We start from the raw sequence: 12733 nt of genomic DNA, 5'->3' as shown, positions 1-12733 counted from the left end.
CTGTTTGTCACTCTACAACCTGCATGTGTTTGATTTTCCCAGCAGAAGCCGTGGAGATAGGCCTGGCAGCGGAGACCGGTCCCCTCATTAACCTTGGCCTCTGATCACTTGCTCTTGGCACAAACATCTGGAGCTTCACGAAGCGACTGTGCGTACCTTTTGACCCCCTATCTAGTCCGGGTGGCCCTCCCTCCCCACCCCTGCTGCGTGGCCTCTACAAACCCCCTTCCTCACTTCTTCAAAATTTTGTCCACGGGGATAAATGAGTGAACCGGCTGCAAGGGAAAGGGCTGGGACATGTACCAGAACCCCAACAGGTAAATGAGCAACTCCTACAGGGGGCTGGAGGAGGAAGGGGTCCTCCCATGTGGTGTCATGGTAGCTGTTATCTGTTGTCGTGTACTGATCGTTCCTCCCTCTGCTCACACAGAATGTCCTGGTTCAGTGGTTTCCTAGTCGCCAGAGTGGACGACCGCAAGACTGCGTGGGGGGAGCGCAATGGCAAGAAGTCCAAACGGAAGGGAGGCTCATCTCTCTGCAACCCGCGTTACATGAGCTGTCTGCGGGACCCAGATGCTATGGAGCCCCCCTCTGGAGCCCCCCTCCATCAGCACCACCGCGGAGGGGTGGCGGGTGCCGTGGGAGGCGGGGGCAACTTCGGTGTCCGTTGCGGGTGGCAGGAGGACCACTACGGCAAACGGGGAGGGGCTCCCGGGGAAGGGGTGGGGCTTAAATCGGTCGACTTGGGCTTTGAGGACGGGGAGCTGAAAGGGAGGAAAGGGGGATGTAACGGAGGGAGCGGGGACATGGGGGACGAGGGTCCCAACGCAGCAGGGGTGGTCACGGCTGCGGACTGCTGGCTCAGGGTGGTGCGGGTGTTCCAGTCTAAAAAATTCCAGTCCCGCAAACTGGAGCGCCTATACCAGCGTTACTTCTTTAGGCTGAACCAGAGCTCCTTGACCATGCTCATGGGGGTACTTGTGATCGTGTGTGGCATCATGCTGACCTTCCACTGTGTCCACGCCGCCCCTCACGTGGCCTATTCGTCAGCCCTGTCGGTGGCGATGGCGCTCTTCATGGCTCTTATGGTAGTGTGCAACCGCAACGGCTTCCACCAGGACTACATGTGGATGGTCAGTTACCTGGTGATTGGAGTCTTGGTGTCGGTACAGGTGTTCGGGGTGCTCATGGTGGCGCCCCGGAGCGCTTCCGAAGGCATCTGGTGGTCCGTGTTCTTCATCTACATCATCTACACTCTGCTGCCTGTGAGGATGAGGGCGGCGGTGCTGAGTGGAGCAGTGCTGTCCATCATACACGTGGTCACCACCTGGCAGATCAACCAGGAAGACAAGTTCCTCTGGAAGCAGGTAAGAGAGGCTTGATTGTCTCTTAGCTTTTCATGGTTGACCTGAACTGACGCTGATGGTGGAAACTATTTTGAATACATCCAGTTTCCGTTTCTGTTGTGGTGTTTCTCTGACAGTATGAAGTTCAGTCTACTCTGATCAGGTTTCACCCTCTTTGTGATGCTTGGTGGGTCCATTTGCTGTGTATATTGTATAGCAAAGTATTGTTAAGGATCTGTGAGAGTGATGAGGAGGTTTAGAGATATTTCAACTTAACCCTTACATACAGTTCGGGTCAAAATTGACATTTAACAGCAGTAAAAATACCCTACATGTCAGTCTTTTAAACTGAAATTTGATGACTTTTCCTAAAGTGACCCAAAATACACAAAAATGAAAATATTTAAAAATTGTATGATTTTGCACAGGTGCTAAAACATTTTGCACATTGATGCTGTTCCAGGTCAAATTTGACCAATTCTAGTGAGATGGATTTTAGACCCACTAGACTGGATCAAATCAAGGAAAATGGTTGTTCTAGGGAATCTTGTAACTGTATATTCTATGTCTGTGTGTATTTTTATGGGACAGTGGTGACAGAGTTGGGGGGGGGGGAGACCTTGACACTGTCACAATAACTGTTCGCCCAGGTTCACGCAGGGACAGGCCCCTGCTGGTCTTGGGGGGCCATGGGGGAACCTCGAAACAGTGAAATAGTACAACAGCATAGGAGTGGTCATATATGGTGCACATAAGAAACAAAGGTCACACCGGGGTTCAGAAGGTGTCGTGACACAGAGACTTGCACCTGTGTCTGCATCTGCAATGTATAATCTAAAAATAGACAAATTATAATCAAATCAATGTGTGTGTGTGTGTGTGTGTGTGTGTGTGTGTGTGTGTGTGTGTGTGTGTTTGGAGGAGGGGGGTGGGTTAATAAGATTATAAAAGGTACCAGAGCTGCCCTTTCAGTGGCAGAGGTACAGAGGTCATGGCAGCAAGACTCACTCTTCAAGAGGTCCTTGATCAGATCTTCCACGATGAAGAAGCTGAGAGTGATTTGGAGGAGGATGTCAGAGCAAGAAGATAACATGTTTATATATGTATATGTATATAATATGTTTTCATGTCTTAGGTAATGCTATTTACATATTCTTAATAGATCTGTAGTTCAAAATATGGTATAGACCGTTTTTATGAGGACAGTGGAGACGTTTCAATTGCCTGCGTCCAACTAATCTCTCAGGTTATATGTCTAGTCGAATATTCTAAATATATACATGATAGGAAACAAGAGAGTCTATTATATTGTACAGGGTTTAACGTTAATGTTTTTTTTTCAAATGCCCAGTTGGGAAGTGGGTCAGAAAAGGTTTTACTTGCCCCTTTACAAATTGAAACTTGACATGCCTTTTAAAAACTACCTTTTTTTCCGCCTCAAACATACAATAATACAAACAATACATCCTCTAATGTCTAATGCCACCGAACTAAACTCCCGTTTTCAGGATAATTGAAATGTTGTGTAAATGATAAGTAAATTAATTGATTAGTCTTTGAACTATTTTCACAATCAGTTAAATCATTGAACTCATATTTGAAGCAAAAATACCAATTGCTTAGTTTAAACCTCTCAGCTGTGAGGATTTGCATCTTGTTGGGACAAAACAAGACATTTCAAACTGCTTTCGTAGATCATTATTTTCTGACTTTCTATAGACTAAATAATTTATTGATTACTTGGCAGATTAATGGGATTGTGAATAATAACAAGTTGCAGGCGTAAAAAAAAAGTTTCATCGCAATTTGAAGCAACTTTAAGTAGAAAATAGGAAACTTTGAGTTAAAGCAGCTGATGAGTGATTAAATCAGGTAATTGAAAGAGGTGACATATTGTAGCTACGTCTTCATTTAAAATGTCTCCTCTGGCATGATGTTTATGATTCAGATAGTTTTATAACGTGTGAACTGGCAACAGAGCCGACGTACACATATTTCTCGACTGCGCTTTGTCACCATGTCGTATTTTGCGTATATTCCCATGTACTTTGGGGCTCATTGGTGCTGCTGTACAGTGTGTTGTTTGTGCGTCATGCCAAGGACCAAGGGGCTCGCTGAAGGTCAGTGGGCCGAATGAACCACCCGGCTGGATGGCTCTTTGTGTGTGTGTGTGTGTGTGTGTGTGTGTGTGTGTGTGTGTGTGTGTGTGTGTGTGTGTGCTGTTATGTGACAGTGGGAGAATACCATGATATAAAGCATTATCACTCAGGTCTCTGTGCTCTCACACAAGGGACGCTTTGTACTTTTCTCCAAGGGTGGGGTGACGGGGGTGAGGCCGAGGGGGGGCACAGTATGGTGGCTGTTTGCTTTCTGTCGTACCATAGCTGTTTTACAGCTGTCATGTCCTCGGGGAAAAGTTATTGAAAATATAATGGGAAGCCCATTACATGAAAACAATAGGGGGATGCAGTGCTTAATTATGAAACACTGATTGTCACTGTAATGTCTCTATAATGTGTGCATTCCTCTCACATGTTTACTTCTGAATCTGTTCTCACAACAACCCAAAAAAGTGGCTTAAACACAGATCACATTGTCATAATATTGTGATTATTTATTATAAATTAATTACTGAAATACAGGGCCAGGTTAGGGTTTTTTTTTTTTTTTGGGAACTCAGTAACCGCTGTGTACTCGGTAACGTCATGCATGATATACCACAGTGCAATCCATCACAGGCTCCAACATTGTTTGCCATCGTTAAGTGAATGAATGTCATGAGATAGCTGCAGCCCGGCAATGCTGTTTATTCCTAAGGTCGTCCGTGTACTGTGTGACACAGTAAAACAGTGTCATCAATCACTGCTTCATGCTTGTGTGCGAGTATTTCCTCTTTCTCCAATAACTCATTAACCTCGCTGGGTTTCTCTGTTTGTGTTGACGGGTGCAGATAATGATAAAGTTGTGTGTGAGGAGTGATGTAAATGCGGATCCGTTTTTTCATTGTCGTCTTCTGATCGCAGATTTAAACGGTGGATTGAGAAGGTGTCTGAGCGGTTACTGTCTTCGCTCTCTTCTCTATCATGAGTGCTGATTTCTGCAACAGTGTGAGAAGCTGATTAACCTCCATCCATGGAGTAATTGATATATGTGTGATTTGTACATCAGACTTAGTTATTTTTCTGTATGATATTAATTTTTCATATACCGCCTTAGCCACGCATAGCTGAAATAACAGCTGTAACTCATTTGTTTCAATGCAAGAGAACATTTTTGAGAACTATCTCTTTGAATAGTTTTGTATTTTATGTCAGTTTATAGAAATATTTTGCTTTGAAAAGGAAGACATTTTTTATTTTTTTAAATACAATACAATACAATAAAAACTATTTACATTCTGCACACACAATTGCATTAAAATGTTTTTTTTATAGTATATACTCCTGACAATAAGCTACTATAAATCTATATAAAACCCAATCAAGCAAAAAAACTAACAAACTAAACCACCAGAATCTTTAAAAATACCGTGATACACATTGTTGGTCATACTGCCCAGCAGACTGTAGATTCTGTAGTGGATTTCTTAGCTAAATCAGTGACCAATTATGAGTGGTTTTTAGATGCACTTTCCCCAAAATCTTGTATTTATATTATATTTAGTTCATGTACAGTAAGAGTATAAATGTCTTAGATATGAGGATTACCCACAAAACACTCAATTATTCAGCAGATGTGGACGGTGCCTCATGCTGCTAAACTTCTTCACCCGACTAACTGGTCAGGGTTCAATGTCAGTGTGGCTCATGATCACCACATCTGGGTCAGCAGCTCTGTGACAACCTGAAAACCACTGAACAGCTGCATTAAGGATTCATTAAAGGAGAATACTATTATCACAATTGGGCCAAAATATGTCACAATATAATCACAAAACTGTTATTATAAAAATCTTTAGTGTGATTACTGTATGTTTGTACATATAGATGTTTAAGTGATTGATATCATTCTTTTTCTGGCCTGTTTTTATTCTCAGAGACCAGAGTAAACTGAGGCTCTTGCAGACATATTGATGGTGTCTGTCTGCTACATGAGACGTAATTCATGTTCGTCGCTTGAAATTTATGGCCCTTAATCCCTCCAAACCTCTCAAAACACATGCAGTCCATCTGGTTGTTTCCTGAGCTGTATTGCTCTTGGCGTCGGTTGGTATGTGTGTTTTCACAGCTGCATACAGTAGAATAAAAGTGTCTGTTCTTCACTAAGTTCGAGTGTCTTATTGTACACGCTCTCGCATCGTAAAACTACAGCATGAAGGAGTCCGACCGCCTTGTTACACGCGGAGCTGTTTTCAGAACAAAAGTTAATCTATCAAAGCTTCAACGTGGGTAAAAGGCGTTTGTAATGGAGGCGTCTTGGTACGCGTGAGCCTAACTTTGCTGTTGCTTCTCACGTTTTTTAGTGGCGCCATGTCTGTAAACCTCAGACTCCTCAGCTGAAATCAATTTGCCGTAGAGGTACTGTACATGAACATGTGCATGTCCCACCCAGTCACGCGTCAACACACACATACACTCACACACGCACACACACACACCATCCCATGCTTTGTTATGGTTGTCACCTTCCCTTCTTGTCTCTATTGAATGTTTGTCAGAATCGCTGCTGTTTGTTTTTTCTTCTGGGAAGTAACATCCCAAAACTATTGTCCTGCCAGTATGTGTGGGTGTGTATTTGAGCGTGAATACTGACATGTACAGTACGTGCTTCTGTCTAGGATCAGAAGAAAATGCACCAGCACGTTTTCCTACACATCGCTCTGCTCGGGCCGTACTTTATTTTGCACGCACGCACCGATCGCTGCCGATATGTTTCTCGACGAAAGTTTGGGATTTTTGTCACCTAATAATTTTACATTCTTCACCCCGACGTTATTTGCTTTATGGCCCCCTCCCCCCCACGACAATGGCTAACATTGTTGAGTGGATCGTGTTGACACAAGTGCTGTGAGAGGTCAAAGACTGGTTCCTAAAAATACCCAGCCTTTGGCGTTTCTGCTAACTGTTGCGTCACATGGAACAGTCTTATCAGAGCCTGCGTCAGAGCAACAGGCAGGTCACTCTAACCCCCTTTTTCTCTGCATACACGCGGGGCTTTGCATTTTCACATACCCTGAAACACTACACTGGTGTGGAGGCTGATAATGTGTATTCACAGATACTACAACGGTTAATTTATCTTTTTTTCCTGGCGCACGTTAATGAAGCGTAACGTAATGCATCTTTGACCACAGCGGGGACGGTGGGTTAAGCCCCTAAAAGCCCATTAAACGGCACAGAGGGCAAATCAGGCCGCTACGTGGACTCTGGGTCAGGGGACAGTCAATATGTTTCCCTGGTCTCCTTGTCAGGCTCCCACTAAGTGTTTAAAGTGTGTGTTTTTTATACTCAGTAGATAAGATAAGGGAATCAAGTTTAAATAACAATGTGCTGCTCATGTTGTAAAGTCCACTATGGTCTCACGTCAAACTTTCCAAATGGCTGTTTACTCAAATTTAAAATTTCCAGGATGTTGGACTGGAGAATAAATGCATTTTAATCAGAGCCAATCTCACACCGTATCAACTGTATCAGCTGTTCACAGTTTCACAGCAGCTCCCCCGGTGCTAGAATAACCTTCGTGTGCATCGTGCATCAAGGATGGGAGGACTTCGGATCCCCCGGTGGAAGAAAGTGTCAGCCCTGTGATGATCACCTGTGTGCAAAAAGCTGCAGCTATAGAATAAGACACCCTGTATAAAGGGGAAGGAGGAGGAGGCAGCGAGGCGGTGTGATCGGAGGAGAATCCGATATTCTCACCACGCAGTCCTTCCACAGCCTTCTCAATAAATAATTTGTGCGTTTAACGCGGCGGCAGCATTTTAACGAGGATACCTGTCACATGTACACTTTGCTCACGACCAGGATGGGTGCTGACTGATGGGATCCCACACACACATACACACACACACACACACACACACACACACACACACACACACACATTCACTCACACACTAACTCACATACTCACACAGATAACAACGCTTTACTCAAAGGGTCCACACAGGTTGCAGTTTTAAGCATCCATACACCTGAATTTGATCTGATCCCTAATTGTTTTCCACAAAGATGTCACTTGTTTGTAACTGCCTGTATCCACTTGTATACGGATTTCATGGATACAGACACACATACCGTCGCCGCCAATCAGCCAATCTGTGGACCAATGATAGGGCTGGAAAATCAGTTTAGCATCACTTCTGAGAATGATGTGGAAATAAACAGCATTGCTAAGTGTCTCCCTCAGCGCTTGTGTTCAGTTGGTCCAGCGGTTGCCATGGAAACAACTACGACGACTCAAGCTGCCGAGACCCAGTTCAGCTCGCTGGTGTACAGTTTTGGTAACCGTTGCTTCAAGTAAAGACGGATATACACACACACACACACACACACACACACACACACACACAAAAAAGAAGAAAAAGAAGAATCAGGTCAAAATTGATTTCTGCTGTTCACTTCTCCTTCTGAGAATCTGAAAGCTCGAGGGGTGGGTGTTGGAGGGGTCGGAGCTTTCTAGGCACACTGCTGTTTTGCTGCTTGGATAGATTCGTGCTTTGTTTTCCTCCCCCCTGCTGTCGAAATGAGACGGTCCATAATTAAACATGGCGATGACAGAGAAGAGGTCATATGAGTGGAGGTGGCGGGGAGTCGAGAAGGAGGGATGCACAGGATGTTGTTTGCCAGTTGTCTGGTTGAGGGGAAGCTTATCTCTGGTCAGCTTCGCTATGACTGTGCATGTTTGTGGCCCCAGTAATGTGGCGACAGTACAGGATGTGTTTTTTTAAGGCCTTAAAAAAAGATATATGCTTTTTTTTTTGAAGAAAGCTCGCCGGCTTGAATAATCGACCTTGTATGGTTCTGTTATTTATATGAGTTTCTTTTTCTGGCACGGAAAATCTGGGTTTTATTGCTAATTACAACTCCTTTACATTCCTCTACTGTTGACATAACTCCGTTTTTTAAGAGGCTTTTTGTTTTAATCACAGCAGTTATCCTTGAACCTGTTGTCTGTCCACAGCATGCAGAGCCTAGCGTCCTTGCAGGGGTCCCCAATGCGTTCCAGAAAAACTTGGTAATATTGTGAAAAAGGGTTGTTGTTTTTTTATTCTCTCGCTTCTTCTATGCAGATTTTGTTGTTCTTTAAATAAAAAAAACACAACACTTTTTGCAAGTCCAATGCCAGAATACTTTAATAGTCACACTCTCTCCACAGTAGTCACACCCGCCTGGTTGCCAGCAGAAATGTGTGTGCTGCTACTGTTAGGACCCCCAGCACGTCCCTGTTCCTGTTTACAGAAACATGACTGAGGAAAAAAAGGAGGTTTTTTTGATGGTCAGTATGATCAGTAAAATTGTCTTTATTTATGTAATGTTTATGGTCTTCAGTGCACAGCCTCTAAAACACTCACTGATGTCTAAAACAGAAAAAATGCCAATAAATAGAATTATTAATAGAAATCTGTGTGTCATCAGTCATACTTTTATGTTGATGGATAAGAGAAAAATGTTTCTTTACTTATCCAAAAAAACAAATACAAGTGGTGACAAGGGAAAAAAAGGGTTTTAACTTTAAAAAAACTAAACATGTTTGTTGTAATAAAATATATTGTGACTGGCTTTCTGAATAAGTCACCCTCTGGGGAGCAGAAACAATTGCCACACATTTGCGCCACTTCCTGTTTTAAAAGAACGTAGATATAATATCAGCTCCCCCGTTTTTCTGCTCTTTTGTGATTTATCTCGTGCCTCACATGTTTGTTTAGACTCATATCTTTTACTTGAATACACAGAAAATACACAACTTCCTCCACAGATTACGGCTGCTAGCGAAGTCTACAGTTAACTGCGTCTGTTATATCACTGGATTAGTTTACTAGAAGAACATCGAGATGCTTTATTGTCTGCTGTTCGGGACGAATCTCTGTGTGAACTATTTTTGGATCTACTATAAGTGAAATGTCAGACTGAAGCTGTGTCCGAAATGACTCTCTATTCACTGTAAATGGCTTTGTACACTACTTCAATTCCCTCTGTGTAAACTACTGCATCGGGTGAACTATTGAGTGTTTATTGTTGGGGACAGTGGATGAGGGGGTGATTTTGGACACGGCATCGATGTTATGAAAAGTTTCCATGTCAACCGTAAATTAGATTTTTCCCCAAGAGGATTAATAAAGTAGTTCTTCCTCTTGTTTCTTGTGTTTTTTTGGTTGTTTTCTTTGGTGGAAATAGATAAAAACAAGGGGTGTGTGGAAAGGTCACAGTCTTTCCATGTGAGGTTTTTATTTTTTTACCCATATTGTATCAAACATTTTTCTTTCACCTGCGTGTAAAGATCTGTAATGGGAATCCAAACACTGTCTGCATTCACAATTAAAGTTCATTTCTATTCACTGCCAGTTCGAAAATGAGAAAAAACATAATTGAAATCGAAGAAACTAAAGAAAATAACTTTGTTTAAACGAGGCTGCTTCACGTCAGTCGCTACGATGACAGATTTTTAGAAACTAAGAATACCTTTAAACAGTTTTTGATTGATGTTGTCCTGGAAATGTCCTGGAAAATGATTTCCTGAGAAAGGACAAAACGCCTATCCTGCTGTTCATCACAAATTATAGAAATGACAAGACTGGACAGGTGATTGTGCTCCAAAACAGGTTTTTTTCTCTCTCTCTGCAGCTTAAAAGATTTTTATGTGGAGTTTTTCTCTTTTTTTCCCACTGTAAGACACAAATGTGTGATGGTAGTGTGGCTCTCAGTTAGACGCTCACCTCCAGACAATGTGTGGACCACCCAGCAGAGCAAGCAGGCGGGACTTGACTCTTTTATCTGTTGATGTGGTTCTGGTCATTTCAGATAAGGGCAGTGCGCGCTGTGTGTAGACATGAGGCTCAGGCTGAGTACACAAACCCAGCAGCTGCCTGGCACACACACACACACACACACACACACACACACACAATCACACACACACACACACACACACAGTTTCACAAAGGCTAAAAGTGACAGTGAACACGAGTCAGAGCTGGAAAAAAAATAAACGAAATGAAAGAATATGGAAATAAATAACCGAAGCTCTCAAGAAAAGATAAGGGGCAACCTACGGGGGAGACTCTTGTGGTTTGTCACAAGTAAAGCGCTGTCATTGTGTTTGGGGTGCTAGAGTGTGTTTTACAGAGCCTGATCTAACACAGATGCTCTAAAGAGTTCCAGATGCTCCTCAAAGGCCGATGAGCTTTGACTTGCACTCTCGCTGGCCCCAGTTCAACAACAATATCCCATCAGTCACTGCTCCCCTCTGGGGAAAAAAAGGTCTTATAAATTCAGAGTTTTCTGGACAGTACTGTCGAGCTAAATGTTTTTTTTTTCCCATGTCAGCTTTGAAATATCGTTCTCAGTGACTTCAGTAGTCTGAGACAGCTCCAAACCGTTTGAAGTTAAGCAGCATTGAAAGGATTAGTCGATAAATTGACAGTTTGCCTAACCCCTCCCTGAAACGGCAATTGTCCAGCTTAGCAGCCGGAACTAGACACGGCGGGGGGGCCTGTCGAGGTTTGGACCTTTCCAAACAAAGTTAGTGTATCATTATTAACTCACTACATTAGTTTATTACATCGCTGTTTACGACAGCCACTGTGTGGAAGCTGGTCCTGGACGCCGTCAAAGGTTTGGCAGCTCTGTCCCTCTCTTGGAGTTCAGCTCAACGTTAGCTGAGGTAGTGTTAGGTTTGCCAAACACATTGGTTAGTTCTTATAAGTTCTTATAATACCAGAGGTAACTCGCTCCACACTGTAACACAATAACAACGTTGTTTCTAATAAGAAGATTATTTATTGTTGACTGTTGTTGAATCCCGAACAAAACTGGTTCAAGTACCAGAGCTCCTGGTCTGTATTTCTCTTCCTAATAGTTCCTCTTTGAAACCACGATTGTGTGTTATACTGTGTCTACTTATTATCGCGCTGCCACATTTCAACACGTAACTAATCACGAATGTAGCAGGTTGATATCAAAATAAGATATTACAGGAAATATGAAAAATATTTAAAATTACATTTCAGCGATCTCATAATTTAAGTATTTTATTTTAAGAAAATATTTCTGAAATTCCTCTGCATACCACTAGAGGCAGCTTGCGTGCCACCCAGTGATACCAGTACTGTAGAATCAGTCTTCTACAGGCTTGGCGGGTAACGGATTACAAGTAAAGTAAAAGTGCCAGGATACAAAAAAAGGGTAACTGTAATCCATTACAGATACGGAAAAGAAATTTAGGATTAAAATTTAAAAATACATCAGTTTTTCTTTAGAAATATATGAGCAGAGGAAAAATTTTTTGATGCAACAAATCTTTCGTTTTTTCCATTTTTTTGTTTCCATCTTCTTTTCAAACGTTACATTGTTCTGTTTCCTGATAGGAGACGTCACCAATTATTGATTAATACTTTCTCTTGTCTTTATTTGCATATTTAGGGTTGAGGTAATCCAAGAGTAAAGAAAGGTAATCAAGTTACATTACTTAAATATTGTGATACTAGGATTCGTTTAGTGACTACATTATTTAAGAGGTAATTGTATCAGATGAAATCTTTAAAGAAACCCTCCCAACTCTGGTCTTCTACATGAATCATCGACTGGTGAGGATACAGACTTTTAGCCTGAGTCATGCAGCTTTAGCCTCAGGTTTTTAGCGCCATCACGCGTATTTAAAAACGAGTTTGCTGGAAAACCGAGAACTAAAATGCCAGCTGGAGATGGTAGCAGCTAACATCAGGGTTAATTAGCTAACTATCTACGGCTGATCACATCTGATGCTGGCAGCTGTCATTCGATTAGAAACGAGGATCCAGTTTCTATAAGAATTCTGATGGTGAATCTGCCAACCGTTATCACTGCGATCTGCATAACGCACCGCGTGAGGGTGAAAACTTTGACAGGCGTAGCAACAGTAACTAAGACAGGCAGGGCTCAGTGAACCGTGAAGTGATGGTTTGGCATTTTGGGCTCCTGTATATGTGACGCTTGACATTTCATAGATCTAACAATTAACTGATGAAAAAGAAAACAGATGCATTGATAGTGAAAACAACTTGTTGGTGAAGGGCTAAACCAGGATCGTACTGGGAGCACGGCACGCTGGGATTGTCGGCCCTGCACCTTCCCTGAACCTGGGTGGGGGACTGCAAGGTCTTTGGAGGGAGGCTGTGGAATGTGGGTGATAGTTGCTAAGTGAAAAGCAGCGCTGCCATCTCTGATAATTCACAGTCTCCGTGGGTGTGA

General features: G+C 42.7%; 1 protein-coding gene across 3 annotated transcripts in view; it reads left to right on the top strand.

Annotated features, from left to right (window-relative positions):
* The window catches only part of LOC127376769 (adenylate cyclase type 6-like), a 38409-nt gene that overhangs the window by 3775 nt on the left and 21901 nt on the right, over positions 1-12733 (top strand). For 2 of the 3 annotated variants that reach the window (XM_051423978.1, XM_051423979.1), the window contains exons 2-3: positions 43-317; positions 431-1367. In XM_051423978.1, the coding sequence (XP_051279938.1) occupies positions 298-317; positions 431-1367 (957 nt within the window). In that variant the 5' untranslated portion in view covers positions 43-297. The remainder of the gene's footprint in view (positions 1-42; positions 318-430; positions 1368-12733) is intronic. The other variant, XM_051423977.1, reaches the window with a different exon arrangement.

This window comes from Dicentrarchus labrax, unplaced genomic scaffold (genome assembly GCF_905237075.1).
Source record: "Dicentrarchus labrax unplaced genomic scaffold, dlabrax2021, whole genome shotgun sequence".
NCBI lineage: Eukaryota > Metazoa > Chordata > Actinopteri > Moronidae > Dicentrarchus > Dicentrarchus labrax.
The sequence above is the reverse complement of the archived record's forward strand: the minus strand, read 5'-3'. Positions and strand labels throughout refer to the sequence as shown.